This window comes from Budorcas taxicolor, chromosome 15 (genome assembly GCF_023091745.1).
Source record: "Budorcas taxicolor isolate Tak-1 chromosome 15, Takin1.1, whole genome shotgun sequence".
In the NCBI taxonomy this organism is placed as follows: Eukaryota; Metazoa; Chordata; class Mammalia; order Artiodactyla; family Bovidae; genus Budorcas; species Budorcas taxicolor.
The window spans coordinates 16,484,643-16,505,601 of NC_068924.1; the positions used below are offsets into that span (position 1 = coordinate 16,484,643).

The 20,959-nt window shown below is 40.0% G+C and overlaps 1 protein-coding gene across 1 annotated transcript in view; it reads right to left on the reverse strand.

The window, feature by feature from the left end:
- ALKBH8 (alkB homolog 8, tRNA methyltransferase) overlaps positions 1–20,959 on the reverse strand; it is a 119,326-nt gene that overhangs the window by 59,969 nt on the left and 38,398 nt on the right. Inside the window, exon 7 of the mRNA XM_052653219.1 lies at positions 20,161–20,231. Coding sequence (XP_052509179.1) covers positions 20,161–20,231 — 71 coding nt within the window. The remainder of the gene's footprint in view (positions 1–20,160; positions 20,232–20,959) is intronic.

Consider the following 20,959-nt stretch of genomic DNA (forward strand, 5'->3'; position numbering starts at 1 on the left):
ACAGGACTGGAAAAGGTCAGTTTTCATTCTAATCCCAAAGAAGGGCTTGCCCTTCTGCACAGTTGCACTCACTTCACATGCTAGCAAGATTTTCATGCTCGAAATCCTTCAAGCTAGGCTTCAACAGTATGTGAACCAAGAACTTCCAGATGTACAAGCTGGATTTAGAAAAGGCAGACGAACCAGAGATCAAATTGCCAACAACCACTGGATCATAGAAAAAGCAAGGGAATTTCAGAAAAACATCTACTTCTGCTTCACTGACTATGCTAAAGCCTTTGACTTTCCACAACAACATGTGGAAAATTCTTAAAGAGATGGGAAGACCAGACCATCCTACCGGCCTCCTGTGAAACCTGTATTCGGGTCAAGAAGCAACAGTTAGAACCAACCGGACATGGAAAAACGAACTGGTTCCAAATTGGGAAAGGAGTATGTCAAGGCTGTATACTGTCACCAGCTTATTTAACTGCTATGCAGAGTACATCATGCAAAATGCTGGGCTGGATGAAGCCTAAGCTGGAATCAAGATTTCTGGGAGGAATATCAATAACTTCAGATATGCTGATGACACCACCCTAATGGCAGAAAGTGAAGAAAAAGTAATGAGCCTCTTGATGAAGTGTGAAAGAGGAGAGTGAGAAAGCTGGCTTAAAATTCAACATTCAAAAATCTAAGATCTAAACGAAAAACAGAAAACGAAGATCATGGCATCCAGTCCCATCGCTTCATGGCAAGCAGATAGGGAAAAAATGAAAACAGTGACAGAATTTATTTTCTTGGGCTCCAAAATCACTGAAGACAGTGATCACTATCATGAAATTAAAAGACACTTGACTCCTTGAAAGAAAAGTTATGACCAACCTAGACAGCATATTAAAAAGCAGAGTCATCACTTTGCCAACAAAGGTCCATATAGTCAAAGCTATGGTTTTTCCAGTAGTCATGTATGGATGTCAGAGTTGGACCATAAGGAAGGCTGAGTGCCAAAGAATCAATGCTTTCGAATCTGTGGTGCTGAGAAGACTCCTGAGAGTCCCTTGGACAACAAAGAGATCAAACCACTCAATCCTAAAGGAAATCAGTCCTGAGTATTTACTGGAAGGACTGATGCTGAAGCTGAAGCTCCAACACTTTGACCACTTGATGAAAAGAGCCAACTTATTGGAAAAGACACTGACACTGGGAAAGATTGAAGGCAGGAAGAGAAGGGGGTGACAGAGGATGAGACACTTGGATGGCATCACTGACTCAAAGGACATGAGTCTGAGCAAACTCCAGGAAACAGTGAAGGACAGGGAACTCTGGCATGTTAGTCCATGGGGTTGCAAAGAGTCGTAAATGAGTGAGCGACTGAACAACAATCATACTGGTCTAAAAAACTCTGTCTTTTTCACTTTCTAATATGCCCTTTCAAACTAAGTATGGAAAATAAAGTATGATGATAGACTTAGTTTTCCAATTACCTGTTCCAAATGATGATACATAATTCCAAACAGTCCATAAAGCATTCTCCACACTCCAAAAGCATTCTATTTTAAAAACACTGTAGATAAATTATGTTTTGGACATGAAACGTACTAAAACCTGCAACTTCCCTGAAATGTATAACTAAAAGAAGATGGGCCAACAGACTGAGGATCAATAGATGAACAGACATTTAATAAAGGAGATATATTAAAATGTTAACTGTAGTATCTAGGTGGTGAATTTAAAGATTTACTGTATAATATGATCAACTTTTCTGTCTAAAAAATTTTATTATTAAATGTTGAAAAAAGGGGAGAAAGTACCACTGTAGCCCATTTTCAAGCAAACATACATATAGGCTTTAATTTTCTGAATAAACACTAAGGTCCACAAAAAAGAAACAATAATAGATTATTATTAATTTGGCTCAGTGGTAAAGAATCTACCTGCAATGCAGGAGGCACAGGAGATGTGGGTTCCATCCCTGGGTCGAATCCCTGGGTTGGGAGGATCCCTGGAGGAGGAAATGGAAACCAACTCCAGTATTCTTGCCTGAAAAACCCCTAGAGAGGAGCCTGGAGGGCTACAGTCCAAATGGTCGCAAAGAGTCAGACACAACTGAGCACTGAGCACACACAAACATTAATTCCTTCATTAGAGATGATCAGCTATGACTCAAAGGAATGAAATCAATCTGGGTGAGAACGCTTGATGGGAAAATATCACCAAGTACTAGACTCAGACTCTACAGTGTTATCACTTCAGTTCAATCGCTCAGTTATGTCTGACTCTGCAAACCCAAGGACTGAAGAACCCCAGGCCTCCCTGTCCATCACCAACTCCCAGAGCTGGCTCAAACTCATGTCCATCGAGTCAGTGATGCCATCCAACCATTTCATCCTCTGTCGACCCCTTCTTCTCCTGCCCTCAATCTTTCCCAGCATCAGGGTCTTTTCAAATGAGTCAGTTCTTCGTATCAGGTGGCCAAAGTATTGGAGTTTCAGCTTCAGCATCATCCTTCCAATGAATATTCAGGACTGATTTGCCTTAGAACTTACTGGTTTGATCTCCTTGCAGTCCAAGGGACTCTCTAGAGTCTTCTCCAACACGAGAGTTCAAAAGCATCAATTCTTATGCACTCTGCTTTCTTTACAGTCCAACTTTCACATCCATACATGACATCAGGAGAAACCATAGCTTTGACTAGATGGGCCTTTCTTGGCAAACTAATCTCTGCTTTCTAATATGCTGTCTACATTGGTCATAGTTTTCCTTCCAAGGAACAAGTATCTTTTAATTTGATGGCTACAGTCACCATCTGCAGTGATTTTTGAGTCCCCAAAATTAAGTCTGTCGCTGTTTCCATTGTTTCCCCATCTATTTGCCATGAAGAAATGGGACTGGATGCCATGATCTTAGTTTTCTGAATGCTGAGCTTTAAGTCAGGTTTTTCACTCTCCTCTTTCATTTTCATCAAGAGACTCTTTAGTTCTTCTCTTTCTGCCAAAAGGGTGGTGTTATCTGTGTATGAGGTTATTGATATTTCTCCCAGCAATCTTGATTCCAGCTTGTGCTACATCCAGCCAGGCATTTCCCATGATGTACTCTGCACAGAAGTTAAATAATAAGGAAGGTGACAAAATACAGCATTGACATGCCCCTTTCTCAATTTGGAACCAGTCTCTTGTTCCATTTCCAGTTCTAATTGTTGCTTCTTGAACTGCATACATATTTCTCAGGAGGCAAGTAAGGTGGTCTGGTATTCCTATCTCTTGAAGAATTTTCCACAGTTTGTTGTAAACCACACAGTCAAAGCCTTGGGCGTAGTCAATAAAGAGGTAGATTTTTTCTGGAACTCTCTTGCTTTTGTGATGATCCAACGGAAGTTCACAATTTGACCTCTGGTTCCTCTGCCTTTTCTAAATCCAGCCTGAACATACAGGAGTTCATGGTTCACATACTGTTGAAGCCTGGCTGGAAGAATTTTGAGCATTACTTTGCTAGCGTGTGAGCTGAGTCCAATTGTACAGTAGTTTGAACATTCTTTGGCATTGCCTTTCTTTGGGATTGGAATGAAAACTGACCTTTTCCAGTCCTGTGGCCACTGTTGAGTTTTCCAAATTTACTGACATTGAGTGCAGCACTTTCACAGCATCGTCTTTTAGGATATGAAATAGCTCAACTGGAATTCCATCACCTCCACGAGCTTTGTTTGTAGTAATGCTTCCTAAGGCCCACTTGACTTCACATTTCAGGATGTCTGGCTCTAGGTGAGTGATCATATCATCCTGGTTATCTGGGTCATGAAGAGCTTTTTGTATAGTTTTCTGTGTATTCTTGCCACCTCTTCTCTTAATATCTTCTGCTTCTGTTAGGTCCATACCATTTCTGTCCTTTATTGAACCCATCTTTGCATGAAATGTTCCCTTGGTATCTCTAATTTTCTTGAAGAGATCTCTAGTCTTTCCCATTCTATTGTTTTCCTCTATTTCTTTGCATTGATCACTGAGGAAGGCTTTCTTGTCTCTCCTTCCTATTCTCTGGAACTCTGCATTCAAATGGGTATATCTTTCCTTTTCTCCTTTGACTTTTGCTTCTCTTCTTTTCTCAGCTATTTGTAAGGTCTCCTCAGACAACCCTTTTGCCTTTTTGCATTTCTTTTTCTTGGGGATGGTCTTGATCACTGCCTGCTGTACAATGTCATGAACCTCCATCCATAGTTCTTCAAGCACTCTACCAGGTCTAATCCCTTTAACCTAGTTGTCACTTCCACTGTATAATCATAAGGGATTTAATTTAGGTCATACCTGAATGATGTAGTGGTTTTCCATACTTTCTTCAAGTCTGAACTTTGCAATAAGGAGTTCATAATCTGAGTCACAGTCAGCTCCCATTCTTGTTTTTGCTGACTATAGAGCTTCTCCATCTTTGGCTGCAAAGAATATAATCAATCTGATTTCGGTACTGACCACCTAGTGATGTCCATGTGTAGAGTCATCTCTTGTGTTGTTGGAAGAGAGTGTTTGCTATGACCAGTGTGTTCTCTTGTCAAAACTCTATTAGCCTTTGTCCTGCTTCATTTTGTACTCCAAGGCCAAACATGCCTGTTACTCCAGGTATCTACTGACTTCCTCCTTTTGCATTCCAGTCTCCTCTAATGAAAACAATATCTTTTTTGGTTGTTAGTTCTAGAAGGTGTTGTAGGTCTTCACAGAACCATTCAACTTCAGCTTCTTCAGCACTACTGGTTGGGGCATGGACTTGGATTACTGTGATACTGAATGGTTTGCCTTGGAAACGAACAGAGATCATTCTGTTGTTTTTGAGATTGCACCCACGTACTGCTTTCAGACTCATTTGTTGACTATGAGGCTATTCCATTTCTTCTAAGGGATTCTTCTGAGTTAAATTTGTCCATTCCAGTCCATTTGAATTCACTGATTCCTAAAGTCAATGTTCACTCTTGCCAGCTCCTGTCTGACCTCTTGTAATTTACCTTGATTCATGGACCTAACACTCCAGGTTCCTATGCAATATTGTTTTTTACATCATCAGACTTTACTTCCATCATCAGTCACGTCCACAACTGGGTGTTGTTTTTGCTTTGGCTCCATCTCTTTGTTCTTTCTGGAGTTATTTCTCCACTCTTCTCCAGTAACATATTGGGCACCTACCAACCTGGGGAGCTACTCTTTCAGTGTCTTGTCTTTTTGCCTTTTCATACTTTTCATGGGGTTCTCAAGGCAAGAATACTGAAGTGGTTTGCCATTGCCTTCTCCAGTGGACCATGTTTTGTCAAAACTCTCTACCATGAACTGTCTGTCTTGGATGGCCCTACACGGCACTGCTCATAGTTTCACTGAGTTAGACAAGGCTGTGGTGCATGTGATCAGTTTGATTAGTTTTCTGTGATTCTGGTTTTCATTCTGTCAGCCACCTGATGGATAAGGATAAGAGGCTTATCAAAGCTTCCTGATCAGAGAGACTGACTGTGGGGGAAACTGGGTCTTGTTCTCATGGGCAGGGCCATGCTCAGTAAATCTTTAAGCCAATTTTCTGTTGATGGGCGGGGCTGTGTTCCCTCCCTGTCATGGTCTCAGGTCAAACAACAGGGAGGGAATATTATAAAATCTATAATATTTTCCTGAAAACATTGCTTGTTAAAGAACAAAAAAAAAAAAAAAAGACTTTTTCAAATGTTTGTTAAGGATTCACAATCAACAATCCTTGCCAGCAACTGCTGAATCATTCTGCCCTGTAACAGCTTTGCTCCACTGGAAGTTTTTCCAATTATTCTTTTTGGTTTTACATATTTTATTTTCTGAGTCAATAAAGATCAAGTTCGCAGCAAGCTCATGATGAGACAGGAAGAAACGCAACAGGACACAATCACTGTAACAATGACACAGTCATTGAGGATACAACAAAACTGGTTATAACCAATGTGGCCCAAGATGGCTGAAGATTCGAATTACAAAAGCACTTGAGCCTTATTATACTTTTATTGCAATGTATTAGCATGCTAAATCACACATTCTCAGACACCATGACAGGTCCCAGGCTGACCATAAAAGGACAAAAAGTGGGCTGTGGCCCACTTCCTAGAAACTTCTGCCCGTTCTCTCAAACAGTTACAATAGTCCTCCTACTTCTTAGCATATGTAATTACCCAGCCCATAAACTAAACACCCCACAGCCTGAAATCTGGTTCTCGCCTTCTGAGACTGACCACATTCTGTCTATGGAATGTATATCTCTCTAAAAGATCTTTTACTTTACTATGGCTTACTCTAGAATTCTTTTCCACATGAAGCCAAGAATCCTCACTTGGCAGCCATCCCAGGAACTCACCCAAGACCTGGGACATGACTATTCTTTCACACCCGCTTCTCCTGCAACAATGCAGCAAGATTAAGGATAATATTTAGTTCAAAAAAACACAAAAAACCCTAGACATTCTGCTCTTATAAAACCTTTAACACAATCAAATACAACAGAAAGGAAACTGCAGACATAGTTATCAAGTATTTACTGAAGTAAAGATGTGAGAAATGAAATATTTCCTGCTGAATCAGTAAACAAGGATGTCACAGTCATCAGCAATTGCAGTGACTCATTGGAAAAGACCCTGATGCTGGAAAGATTGAAGACAAAAGAAGGGGATGACAAAGGATGAGGTGGTTATAAAGCATCACCAACTCAATGGACATGAATCTGAGCAAACTATGGGAAATACTGGAGGACAGAGAAACCTGCTGTGCTGCAGTCCATGGGTCACAAAAAGTCAGACATCTCTTAGCAACTGAATAATAACAATGTGGGCTGGTAAGCTCTGGGGGCACTCAGAAAGGAGAAGAAACCTGTGATCTAGCAGCCATCAGACTGCAACCACTCCCTACAATGAGCCCCAAGGAAGTTCAGGATGTGAAAAAACTCAGGACACTGACCCCAGGATAGCAAGATGCATATTACAGGAATGATTTCAGTGAGCCCAGACACTTGCATCTTCCCATACACAGAAAAGCATTAAATTCCTTAACTTGGGATATCTGGTTTTCTTTCTATTAACAATCTTTTGATGTTCAGACTACTGTCTTTTGCTACAAAACTTCACTCCTCCTTTCACCTCCTCAGACCAATTCTCTCAGGGTTACTTGAGATGCTGTCTCCCAGACTTGAAGTCCTAAAAATTCCCACAGAATAAAACATAACTCTCAACTTACAGGTTGTGAATATTTTTTAAGTTGACAGATGCATAACCGAAAAGTACATGACACTGATCTCCTCCACGCTGGCTAAACAGGGAAATGAAAACATATAACACTACTGGGAGCACTTCTGAGAAAGAAGACAAATTTAATCCTGATCCTTATCGGTTAAAAATAGGCTGAGACCTTTAACCTTTTGAAACTCTTAAGGATATATCAACAAGAGACAATAAGACATAAAGAATGATGTGTGACTCATAGAGAATGGAGAAAACTGAGAGGATATATTTAGCTGGAGAAAATATTTCATGCCTGAGAATTTAGCAGACTACAAAGCAGCCTGCCAAATATAAATCTTCTGTAGTTGCACTAACTTTTCCATAGGATTCAAACTGCAACTGGGCAGGACCCTATTGGGCTTTCCTGGGACAGACCTCTTCCTGTAGCCTCTGTTTTAGCTCCTCTCAACAGTACCTAGGTAGTAGTATCTGACACATATTTCCTGAGTTTTTTAGATGCTAAAACCACCACAAAAGGAAGAAATTAACTACTTGATGACTATGAGCATGTAGCTCCCAAACTTCTGGTTCCTAAAGACTGATTATCATCAATCAGAGAACTGTGCAAGAGCTGATCACATACCCTGGGACACTCCCCTCCCTCACCTTGCCTTTTAAAAAGCTTTTCTGATACTCTTTGAAGACTTCAGGATTTTAGAGCATAAGCCACCCATCCTTGTATTGATGCCTTTAGAAAAAATGCTGCACTCTTCCTCACCACAATACAGTGTCAGCAGATTGGCTTTACCCTTTGCAGGCAAGCAGATACAAATTTGGTTCAGTAACAACCTGTAAGTAAGTTTTCTTGAAGTAAGTTTGCTTTTTATTTTAAACAGCACACAGAGGATTCCATATACCTCATCATGGCCATGTCTGCCACATTTGTGAGGCAGAAATTTTTAGGCAGTCACTGTAGGGCCAGGACCTCAGTTCATTTTTTTAACTTCAACTCCTTCTCCCATATAAACATTTTGCTCCACTGACTTAAAGCTATACTTGTTGCTCCAGATTCCAGGCATTCAGAGGAAAGTCTCCCTGGCACAGAGGGTCATAAAATATCCAGACTCAAGACAGAACAATCAGTAACTGCTGACTAACTTATCAGATAGGAAAACACTAGATGGACCATTAACTCTTAGCCCATACTTCTAGTCCTTATCCGGTCCTTAAATGATGGCCTGGGGTCATGAGAAAGAGTTATAGGATAGTGATTCAATGTCTAAGAAAACTCAAGGACAGAAGGATTTTTTTCAAAGTCATAAAAATGACAATCTGGACATAGGGACTTTCAAACTAATTCATCAGAAATTATATAAATCGGGAATGTGAGCCAACCAAAAACGAACAGATCAATACTGGTAAAGATATAAACTGCTATAATTGCTGCCCTTTAGGGGCACTTCACCCCCTCTCAGTGTCTATGCTGGGAACTTTATATTTCTCTCTCCTTTAAAATAATACTCTGCCTATGTGACTATTGGCATGTTTGTAAAGTTCATTCTTTGGCTCCATGAACAAGAACTCGGATTATTGTTTTACCCTGAGAAGTAGAAAAGGAGAAAAAGAAAAGAAGAGACAAACACAACTGTAAGGATACAAGACTGTAACAAATTACTTACAAAAAAAAATACAGCAATAACAAAAATGTCTGTTAACATGTTCCCTGGATTTATAAATACAGAATTCTACCATATCATTAGATAATTAGTCCACTGTTGGGGTGAAGAGGAACTCGGTACATTTTTAGTGAAACAAATACAGCTTTTTGTCACTCTACAAAAGATGATACTGCCAAAAGTATACTTTCCTAAGCTGAAAAGTACCTAGAGAGAAGCCTTCGGGTATACCATATTTTTCCAAAGCAGAGGAACTTAAACCTCCTACCTATACTACATAGGCTTCCCTGGTTGCTCAGATGGTAAAGAATCTGCCTGCAATTCAGGAGACCCACATTCAATTTCTGGGTTGGGAAGATTCCCCCAGAGGAGGGAATGGCAATCCACTCCAGTATTCTTGCCTAGAGAATTCCATGGACAAAGGAGCCTGGTAGGCAATAGTTCACGAGATCACAAAAAGTTGGACATGAATGAATGACTAACACACACATACACACCTATACTACACATGCCTGCTTAGTTTCCAACCTTTAATAAAAGTTAAAATCAAAGGCCACAAGAAACCAGTTTCCCTTCCTTGCCTCCTACCTGGGAGCTGCAGACCAGAAGGGAGTGACAGGATATACTTAAAATGATGAAAGGGGAAAACCTAAAAGCAAGATTACTCTACCCAGCAAGGATCTCATTTAGACTCAACACAGAAATTAAGAGTTCTACAGAAAAGCAAATGAGAAGAGAATTCAGTATCACCACACCAGCTTTACAACAAATGCTAAAGGAACTTCTCTAGGCAGAAAACACAAGAGAAGAAAAGATCCACCAGAACAATAAAGAAAATGGTAAGGGGAACATATATATTGATAATTAATTTGAATGTAAATGGATTAAATGCTCCAACCAAAAGACACAGACTAACTAAATGGATATACAAACAAAACCCTATATATGCTGTCTACAAGTGAACCACTTCAGACCTAGGGGCACATATTGACTGAAAGAAGGGGATGGAAACAGATATTCCATGCAAATGGAAATTAAAAGAATGCTGGAGTAGCAATACTCATATCAGATAAAATAGACTTTAAAGAATGTTACAGGAGACAAAGAACCATATTACATAATGATCAAGGGATCGATCCAAGAAGATATAACAATTATAAATGTTTCTGTACCCAACATAGGAGCACCTCAATACATAAGGCAGATGCTAACAACCACAAAATGGGAAATCAACAGTAAAATAATAATAGTGGGGGAATTTGTTGTTATTCACTTACTAAGTGACTAAGTACTCTTTGTGACACCATGGACTGCAGCACACCAGGCTTCCTTGTCCTTCACTATCTCCAGAGTTTGCTCAAACTCATGCCCATTGAGTCAGTGATGCCATCCAACCATCTTATCCTCTGTTGCCCTCTTCTCCTGCCCTCACTCTTTCCTAGCATCATGGTCTTTTCCAGTGAGTTGGCTCTTCATATCAGGTGGCCAAAGTATTGGAGCTTCAGCTTCAGCATCAGTCCTTCCAATGAATATTCAGGGTTGATTTCCTTTAAGATTGACTGATTTGATCTCCATGCTGTCGAAGGAACTCTCAAGAGTCTTCTCTAGCAACACAGATTCAAAAGCATCAATCCTTTAGCACTCAGCATTCTTTATGGCACAACTCTCATATCCATACATGACTACTGGAAAAATCATAGCTTTGACTATACAGACCTTTGTTGGCCAAGTGATGTCTCTGCTTTTCAATATGCTGTCTAGGTTTGTCAAAGCTTTTCTTCCAAGGATCAAGCATCTTTTAATTTCATGGCTGTAATAACTGTCCACAGTGATTTTGGAGTCTAATAAAATCTACCACTATTTCCATTTTTTCCCCGTCTATTTACCATGAAGTGATGGGACTAATGCCATGATCTTTGTTTTCTGAATACTGAATTTTAAGCCAGCTTTTTCACTCTCCTCTTTCAGCTTTTTCACTCTTCTCTTTCACATTCATCAAGAGGCTCTTTAGTTCCTCTTCACTTTCTGTCATTGTGGGGGCTATCATCTGCATATCTGAGGCTGTTGATATTTCTCCCAGCAATCTTGATTCCAGCTTGTGAGTCATCCAGCTTGGCATTTTTCATAATGTACTCTGCATATAAATTAAATAAGCAGAGTGACAATATACAGTCCTGACATGCTCCTTTCCCAAATTGAATTTTTGTTAAAATGGGGGACTTTAACAGCCTACTTACACCAATGGACAGATCATCCAGATAGAAAATAACTAAGGAAACACAATCTTTAAATGAAAAAAATGACACAATGGACCAAATAGATTTCACTAATATTTTTACAACATTCCACACAAAAGTGGCAGAATACACTTTCTTCTCAAGTGCACATAGAACATTCTCCAGGATAGGTTACATTTTGGGTCACAAATCAAGCCTCAGGACATTTAAGAAAACTGAAATTGTATCATACATGTTTTCTGACCACATTGCCATGAGATTAGAAATCAATTACAAGGAAAAAAAAAACTATTAAAAACACAAACACGTGGAGGCTACCCTACTAAATAACCAAGAGCTCATGAGAAATCAAAGAGAAAATTTTAAAAATACATAGAAACAAAAACACAGTGACCCAAAACCTATGGGACACAGCAAAAGCAGTTCTAAGAGGAAAGTTTATGGCAATTCAATCTCCCCTCAAGAAACAAGAAAAATCTCAAATATACAATCTAAACTTATACCTAGAGCAATTATAGAAAGAATAATTTTAAAACCCCAAATTGTAAAGATCGTAATAGAAACAAATGAAATAGAAAACAATAGTGAAGGACTTCCCTGGTGGGGTGGGGGAGTGATGAATTGTGAGACTGAGACTGACATACATGCAGTGCCATGTATAAAACAGATAGCTAGGGCGAACCTGCTATACAGCACAGGGAGGTCAGTTTGAAACTTTGTGGTGACCTAGATGGGTGGGACTGAGGCGGGGGGAGGCCCGCGGGGGGAGGCCCACAGGGAGGGGCCTGTGTGTATACATATAGCTGATTTATCAAGCTGTACAGCAGAAATTAATACAACATTGTAAAGCAATTATACTCCAATAAAACAACAACAACAAAAAACACTAAAAGTCATGAATTCCCTTGTTAAATTCCTTGAAAAATGGAATCTCAAGATTACCGAGTCTCCTGAAACTCAAAGGAAGGAGAGGCAATGGCAGTGATAACACACCGTGGAATCAATACAGAGGACACAGGACTTCCCATTTGAAAATGATTAAAGAAAGAAAATAAGCTCTGCTCCCTTGCTGCAGTCAGAAGCAATTTTCTAAAGTACAAGCCTTAATAGTCTTAAAACGAGGGGCAAAAATAAACTCATACATGATGATGATGGCATATAAGAGTGATCTGCAAGTAGTAGACAAAACAGCTAAATGCGGGCCAAAGGAACTTATTTCTCATTGCTTCTGAGTGAGGGTGTATGAAGCAGAGTATCATTTGGTATTTCTGGTGTGAAAATTTTCCTAGTTGATCAGATACTATGAACACATTTAAGCGACATACCTGGGAACTTGTCTACAATACTGCATGTGTGAAGCAAGCAATACAAGAGCCAATCAAAAGTTAAACAGAAAACACCACAAACAAATCTATTCCAGAGCACACATCAGCAAATTCCACATTTCAAACACAACTCTGCCTTACATAAGGCATAAACACAAACTTGAAAAGATACGTGCTCCTCCATGTGCATTATTTACAACAGCCAACACATGAAAGCAACCTAAGAGTCCATTAATGCATAAACAAAGTGTGAGACACACATACACACACACAAAGGTATTCAGCCATAAAAAAGGAGGAACCTTTGCCATTTACAGCAACATGGATGGACATAGCGTATATTAAGTAAAATAAATCAGATGAGAAAGACAAATATTATATGATCTCACTTATATGTGCAATCTAAAAAAAAAAAAAAAATGAGCAAATGTAACAAAACAGAAGCAGATCCAGATAAAGAGGATTGGTGATCCCAACAGGGGAGAAGGATAGGGGGATGAGTAAAATAGGTTAGGGAGATAAAGAGGTACAAACGTCCAAACTTACAAAACAAATTAGCAAAAGGGATGTAATGTACAGCACAGAGATCACAGTCAATAATACTATAATAACTTTGTGCAGCAACAGATGGTAACTAGTCTTATTGTGGTAATTATCTTACAGAATATAAAAATATCAAATTATTATCTTGTATCAGTTCAGTTCAGTCGCTCAGTCATGTCCGACTCTTTGCGATCCCATAAATCACAGCATGCCAGGCCGCCCTGTCCATCACCAACTCCCGAGGTCCACCCAAACCCATGTCCATTGTGTTGGTGATGCCATTCAACCATCTCATCCTCTGTCATCCCCTTCTCCTCCTGTCCTCAATCTATCCCAGCACAAGTGTCTTTCCCATTGAGTCAGCTCTCCGCATCAGGTCACAAAAGTATTGGAGTTTCAGCTTCAACATCAGTCCCTCCAATGAACACCCAGGACTGATTTTTAGGATGGACTGGCTGGATCTCCCCGTAGTCCAAGGGACTCTCAAGAGTCTTCTCCAACACCACAGTTCAAAAGGATTCAAAGTTCAGCTTTCTTTATAGTCCAACTCTCACATCATACATGACCACAGGAAAAACCATAGCCCTGACTAGATGCGCTTTTGTTGGCAAAGTAATGTCTCTGCTTTTTAATACGCTGTCTAGGTGGGTCATAACTTTCCTTCCAAGGAGTAAGCGTCTCTTAATTTCATGGCTGCAATCACCATCTGCAGTGATTTTGGAGTCCAGAAAAATAAAGTCAGCCACTGTTTCCACTGTTTCCCCATCTATTTGCCATGAAGTGATGAGACCGGATACCATGATCTTAGTTTTCTGAATGTTGAGCTTTAAGCCAACTTCTTCACTCTCCTCTTTTACTTTCATTGAGAGGCTCTTTAGTTCTTCTTCACTTTTTGCCATAAAAGTGGTGTCATCTGCGTATCTGAGGTTATTGATATTTTTCCCGGCAATCTTGACTCCAGCTTGTGCTTCCTCCAGCCCAGCATTTCTCATGATGTACTCTGCATCAAAGTTAAATAAGCAGGGTGACAATATACAGCCTTGACATATTCCTTTTCCTATTTGGAACCAGTCTGTTGTTCCCTATCCAGTGCTAACTGTTGCTTCCTGACCTGTATACAGTATTCTCAAGAGGCAGGTCAGGTGATCTGGTATTCCCATCTCTTTCAGAATTTTCCACAGTTTATTGTGATCCACACAGTCAAAGGCTTTGGCATAGTCAATAAAGCAGAAATAGACATTTTTCTGGAACTCTCTTGCTTTTTCCATGATCCAGTGGATGCGAAAAGAAGAGAGGCGAAAAGCAAAGGAGAAAAAGAAAGATAAAAGCATCTGAATGCAGAGTTCCAAAGAATAGCAAGAAGAGATAAGAAAGCCTTCTTCAGCGATCAATGCAAAGAAATAGAGGAAAACAATAGAATGGGAAAAACTAGAGATCTCTTCAAGAAAATTAGAGATACCAAGGGAACACTTCATGCAAAGATGGGCTTGATAAAGGACAGAAATGGTATGGACCTAACAGAAGCAGAAGATATTAAGAAGAGGTGGCAAGAATACATGGAAGAACTGTACAAAAAAGATCTTCATGACCCAGATAATCATGATAATGTGATCACTCATCTAGAGCCAGACATCTTGGAATGTGAAGTCAAGTGGGCCTTAGAAAGCATCACTATGAACAAAGCTAGTGGAGGTGATGGAATTCCAGTTGAACTATTTCAAATCCTGAAAGATGATACTGTGAAAGTGCTGCACTCAATATGCCAGCAAATTTGGAAAACTCAGCAGTGGCCACAGGACTGGAAAAGGTCAGTATTCATTCCAATTACAAAGAAAGGCAATGCCAAAGAATGCTCAAACTACCACACACCTGCACTCATCTCACATGCTAGTAAAGTAATACTCAAAATTCTCCAAGCAAGGCTTCAGCAATACGTAAACCATGAACTTCCTGATGTTCAAGCTGGTTTTAGAAAAGGCAGAGGAACCAGAGATCAAATCACCAACATCCACTGGATCATCGAAAAAGCAAGAGAGTTCTAGAAAAACATCTATTTCTGCTTTACTAACTATGCCAAAGCCTCTGACTGTGTGGATCACAATAAACTGGAAAATTCTGAGAGAGATGAGAATACCAGACCACCTGACCTGCCTCTTGAGAAATCTGTATGCAGGTCAGGAAGCAACAGTTAGAAATGGACATGGAACAACAGACAGGTTCCAAATAGGAAAAGGAGTACGTCAAGGCTGTATATTGTCACCCTGCTTATTTAACTTCTATGCAGAGTACATCATGAGAAACGCTGGGCTGGAAGAATCACAAGCTGGAATCAAGATTGCCAGGAGAAATATCAATAACCTCAGATATGCAGATGACACCACCCTTATGCCAGAAAGTGAAGAGGAGCTAAAAAGCCTCTTGATGAAAGTGAAAGAGGAGAGTGAAAAAGTTGGTTTAAAGCTCAACATTCAGAAAACGAAGATCATGGCATCTGGTCCCATCACTTCATGGGAACTAGATGGAGAAACAGTGGAAACAGTGTCAGACTTTATTTTTTGGGGCTCCAAAATCACTGCAGATGGTGACTGCAGCCATGAAATTAAGAGACGCTTACTCCTTGGAAGAAAAGTTATGACCAACCTAGATAGTATATTCAAAAGCAGAGACATTACTTTTCCAACTAAGGTCCGTCTAGTCAAGGTTTTCCCTGTGGTCATGTATGGATGTGAGAGTTGGAACTGAAGAAGGCTGAACACCGAAGAATTGATGCTTTTGAACTGTGGTGTTGGAGAAGACTCTTGAGAGTCCCTTGGACTGCAAGCAGATCCAACCAGTCCATTCTGAAGGAGATCAACCCTGGGATTTCTTTGGAAAGAATGATGCTAAAGCTGAAACTCCAGTAGTTTGGCCACCTCATGCAAAGAGCTGACTCACTGGAAAAGACTCTGATGCTGGGAGGGATTGGGGGCAGGAGGAGAAGGGGACGACAGAGGATGAGATGGCTGGATGGCATCACGGACTCGATGGACGTGTCTGAGTGAACTCCAGGAGATGGTGATGGACAGGGAGGCCTGGCGTGCTGAGATTCATGGGGTCACAAAGAGTCGGACACGACTGAGCAACTGAAATGAACTGAACTGAACTGAACTGAACTGAAGTGGATGTTAGCAATTTGATCTCTGGTTCCTCTGCCTTTTCTAAAACCAGCTTGAACATTTGGAAGTTCACGGTTCACTTACTGCTGAAGCCTGGCTTGGAGAATTTTGAGCATTACTTTACTAGCATGTGAGATGAGTGCAATCGTGAGGTAGTTGAGCATTCTTTGGCATTGCCTTTCTTTGGGATTGGAATGAAAACTGACCTTTTCCAGTCACTGCTGAGTTTTCCAAATTTGCTGGCATATTTAGTGCAGCACTTTCACAGCATCATCTTTTAGGATATGAAATAGCTCAACTGAAATTCCATCACCTCCACTAGCTTTGTTTGTAGTGATGCTTCCTAAGGCCCACTTGACTTCACCTTCCAGGATATCTGGCTCTAGGTGAGTGATCACACCACTGTGATTATCTGGGTCATCAAGATCATTTTTGTACAGTTCTTCTGTGTATTCTTGCCACCTCTTCTCTTAATATCTTCTGCTTCTGTTAGGTCCCTACAATTTCTGTCCTTTATTGCGCCCATCTTTGCATGAAATGTTCCCTTGGTGTTTCTAATTTTCTTGAAGAGATCTCTAGTCTTTCCCATTCTATTGTTTTCCTCTATTTCTTTGCATTGATCACTGAGGAAGGCTTTCTTATCTCTCCTTGCTATTCTTTGGAACTGTGCATTCAAATGGGTATATCTTTCCTTTTCTCCTTTGCTTTTCGCTTCTCTTCTTTTCATAGCTATTTGTAAGGCCTCCTCAGACAGCCATTTTGCTTTTTTGCTTTTCTTTTTCTTGGGGATGGTCTTGCTCCCTGTCTCCTGTATAATGTCACGAACCTCCATCCATAGTTCATCAGGCACTCTGTCTATCAGATCTAGTCCCTTAAATCTATATCTCACTTCCACTGTATGGTCATAAGGGATTTAAGTCATACCTGAATGGTGTAGTGGTTTTCCGTACTTTCTTCAATTTAAGTTGAATTTGGCTTGTATAACTGAAACTAATACTTTAAGGCAATCATACTTCATTTTTTTTTTCACTAGGAGAAAAAGTATGTAACTCCAGAGACACCAAATGGAGATAATGATTACAGTAGATTTTCACTGCAACTAGAGGCAAGTTTTCCCCTTCTTTATAACTTCTAGTTTAAAACTTTATAATCACCTGTTAGGGTGTTGGAGGAATATTTAGGCCCCATTTTTTATATTTCCCTAGGAATGGAGAGAATTTCTATAGGAGTGAAAGTAATAGGAAGACCTACTTTTCTCCATTTCTTTGCTTCCAACTCTCCAGAGAAGGAACACCTCAGCTGATTGGTTAGCCTAGAGACAAACCTGCCTCAGTGAGCCCTTTCTTCTCTTTTTCAAATCTAGCTAGTTTGCAGAATCTTAACTTATACATCTTCATGTCCTCTGTTATAGCCTCTGCCTTTATGGGAAAAGTCGTCAGCTGTACCAGTGTAAAGGACAGTATGTCTAATTCATAGTTGAAGTATTAATAAATCCAGTTGGTAACAGATTCAAAGCCATTATCTTCCATGTTTTCTCAGCAGCTGACATTCTGATATTCATTTATCTTTTATCTCACTTCTACACTGGTCACACAGTTAGGAGGAAAAAACAAAGATGTTTACTGTTCCCCTAAAGCTACAAGCCAGGATAAGAGGTAAAATGAAAATAAACAAGACAGAGAAGAGCTCTTTTCCCTTCTTGTCTTCATTATTTTTTAAAGCACTTAATAAGAAATCCACATGTGGAGAGGATAAGATGGTTTTGCCTTATCAAAGAAATACACTAGCTCTATAGACACAGTATCAACATCACACAAGCTCAGCAAAAGTTAAAAAGCCAAAGCAAAATTTAGCGATAGGAACTAAGCGAATGGAGTAACAGACTGCTTCCAAATAGGAAAAGGAGTACGTCAAGGCTGTATATTATCACCCTGCCTATTTAACTTATAGTCTGAGTACATCATGAGAAACTCTGGGCTGGGTGAAGCACAAGCTGGAATCAAGATTGCTGGGAGAAATATCAATAACCTCCCATATGCAGATGACACCACTTTTATGGCAAAAAGTGAAGAAGAACTAAAGAGCCTCTTGATGAAACTGAAAGAAGAGAATGAAAAGTTGGCTTAAAACTCAACATTCAGAAAACTAAGATCATGGTACCTGGTTCCATTAATTCATGGAAAATAGATGGGGAAACTCTGGAAACAGTGACAGACTTTATTTTCTTGGGCTCCAAAATCACTGCAGATGGTTACTGCAGCCATGAAATTATACTTGCTCCTTAGAAAAAAAGTTATGACCAAACTAGACAGCATAATAAAAAGCAGACATTACTTTCCCAACAAAGGTCCGCCTAGTCAAAGCTATGGTTTTTCCAGTGGTCATGTATGGGTGTGAGAGTTGGACTATAAAGAAAGTTGAGCTGAACTGAAGAACTGATGTTTTTGAATTGTGGTGTTGGAGAAGACTCTTGAGAGTCCCCTGGACGGCAAAGAGATAAAACCAGTCAATCCTGAAGGAAATCAGTCCTGAATATTCACTGGAAGGACTGATGCTGAAGCTGAAACTTCAATACTTTGGCCACATGATGCAAAGAACTGACTCCTTTGAAAAGACCCTGATGTTGGGAAAGATTGAGGGCGGGAGGAGAAGGGGATAACAGAGGATGAGGTGGCTGGATGGCCTCACTGACTCAATGGACATGAGCTTGAGTAAACTCTGGGAGTTGGTGATGGACAGGGAAGCCTGGCCTTCTGCAGTCCATGGGGTTGCAAGGAGTCAGACACAACTGAGTGACTGATCTGAACTGAACTAAGCATATGCAAAAAATACTAGAAAACAGTATTTACATACAGGAACATGATAAGATTTTGAAACAACCTCATATTTTAAAGACTCTTCTAGATTTGAAATTTTGATTTCCATCTAAAACTATCTTCAGTTTGCATAAAATAAAGTGAAAATCGCTCAGTTATGTCCAACTCTTTACAACCCCATGGACTGTATAGTCCCTGGAATTCTCCAGGACAGAATACTGGAGTGGGTAGCCTTTCCCTTCTCCAGGGCATCTTCCCAACCCGGGGATCGAACCCAGGTCTCCCGCATTGCAGATGGATTCTTTACCAGCTGAGCCACAAGGGAAACTCGAGAATACTGGAGTGGGTAGTCTATCCCTTCTCTAGCAGATTTTCCTGACCCGGGAACTGAACTGGGTCTCCTGCATTGCAGGCGGATTCTTTACCAACTGAGCTATGAGGGAAGGCCTCAGAGCTTCAGTTTGCATGGATTGCTTTAAATCATGCTTTTGATAGCTTCTACAGCATAGTTTAAGGGCGTCCCTTGTGGCTCAGCTGGTAAAGAATCCACCTGAAATGTGGGGGTCCTGGGTTCAATTGTTGGGTTAGGAAGATCCTCTGGAGAAGGAAAAAGCTACCTACTCCAGTATTCTGGCCTAGAGAATTCCATGGACTGTTATATGTATAGTCCATGGGGTAGCAAAGAGTAGAACATGACTGAGCAACTTTCAAATAGCAGATCAAATAAAGTACAACTATACTATAAAAATATATCAGTGAATAAACATGAACCTCTTCTTTATTTGTAAAGAAAACAACATTATCCATTACTGTTCAAAGTTTTTGAAGGGACTGAATCATAAAATATATGTGAACAAGTTTATCAAAATTCCAGACACATTTTAGTTTTATCTACAGACTGCAGCTACTATCTTTAGCCACTAGGTGGCAATGTTGCTACAGTAAATTATTGTAAAATGGCCATTTCAGTTTTACTTAACTTAAAAAAGTACCATGTATTTTACAGGGCTTTCCTGCCATCTAGTGAGCTGATACATAAAACTCTGGACACCTAAAAGAAGAGACTGTGATAATTTCACATTCTATTAGAAATTAAATGCTAATGGTGTCTTTACACTTCATTTTTAACTCTTAATTCATCTGAAATGAGAAATGTGAGAAATGCTATGATAAGGGCGTTGCATAAAGTAAGACATTTGTTGATAGCTAATAAAAGTGTTTGAAAATTTACCTCTGATCCCAAACTGAGAGAAATGATCTCATCCTCAAAAGCAGAATGTGTGTCAATATGAGCAGGAATTCCTGAGATTGAAGATAGGGTAACAGGTCACTTCACTTTTCTTTTTAGTACATTTAGGACATCTCTAAATATAGCCTCAAGGATTATAGTGAAAACATCATTTGATAAACAGTAATTTTAGGTAAAAGGAAACATTTAAGATGAATGTAAATAAAGTTAATTTGTTGTTGCTGCTGTTGTTGAGTATCTAAGCCGTGTCCAATTCTTTGTGACCCCATGGACTGCAGCATGCTAGGCTTCCGTGTCCTTCAATATGCCCAGAGTTTGCTCAAATTCACATCCATTGAGTCAGTGATGCTATTTAACCATCTCATTCTCTGCTGCTCCCTTCTTCTTCGCCTTCAACATATTCCCAGCATCAGGGTGTTTACCCAAGGGCCAGTTATTCCCATCTGGTGGCCAAAGTATTGGAGCTTCACTCTCAGCATCAGTTCTTCCAAAGAATATTCAGTATGGATTTCATTTAGGATTACTGCTTTGATCTCCATGGAGTCCACAGGACTCTCAAGAGCCTTCTGCAGCAGAGCAATTCGAAAGATTCAAATCTTTGGTATGCAGCCTTCTTTATGATCAAACTCTCACATCCATACATGACTAATGGAAAACCAATGCTTTGACCATACAGACCTTTGTTGGCAAAGTGATGCCTCTGCTTTTAGTACAATGTTTAGGTTTGTCATTGCTTTCGTTCCAAGGAGCAAGTATCTTTTAATTTCACGGCCGCAGTCAC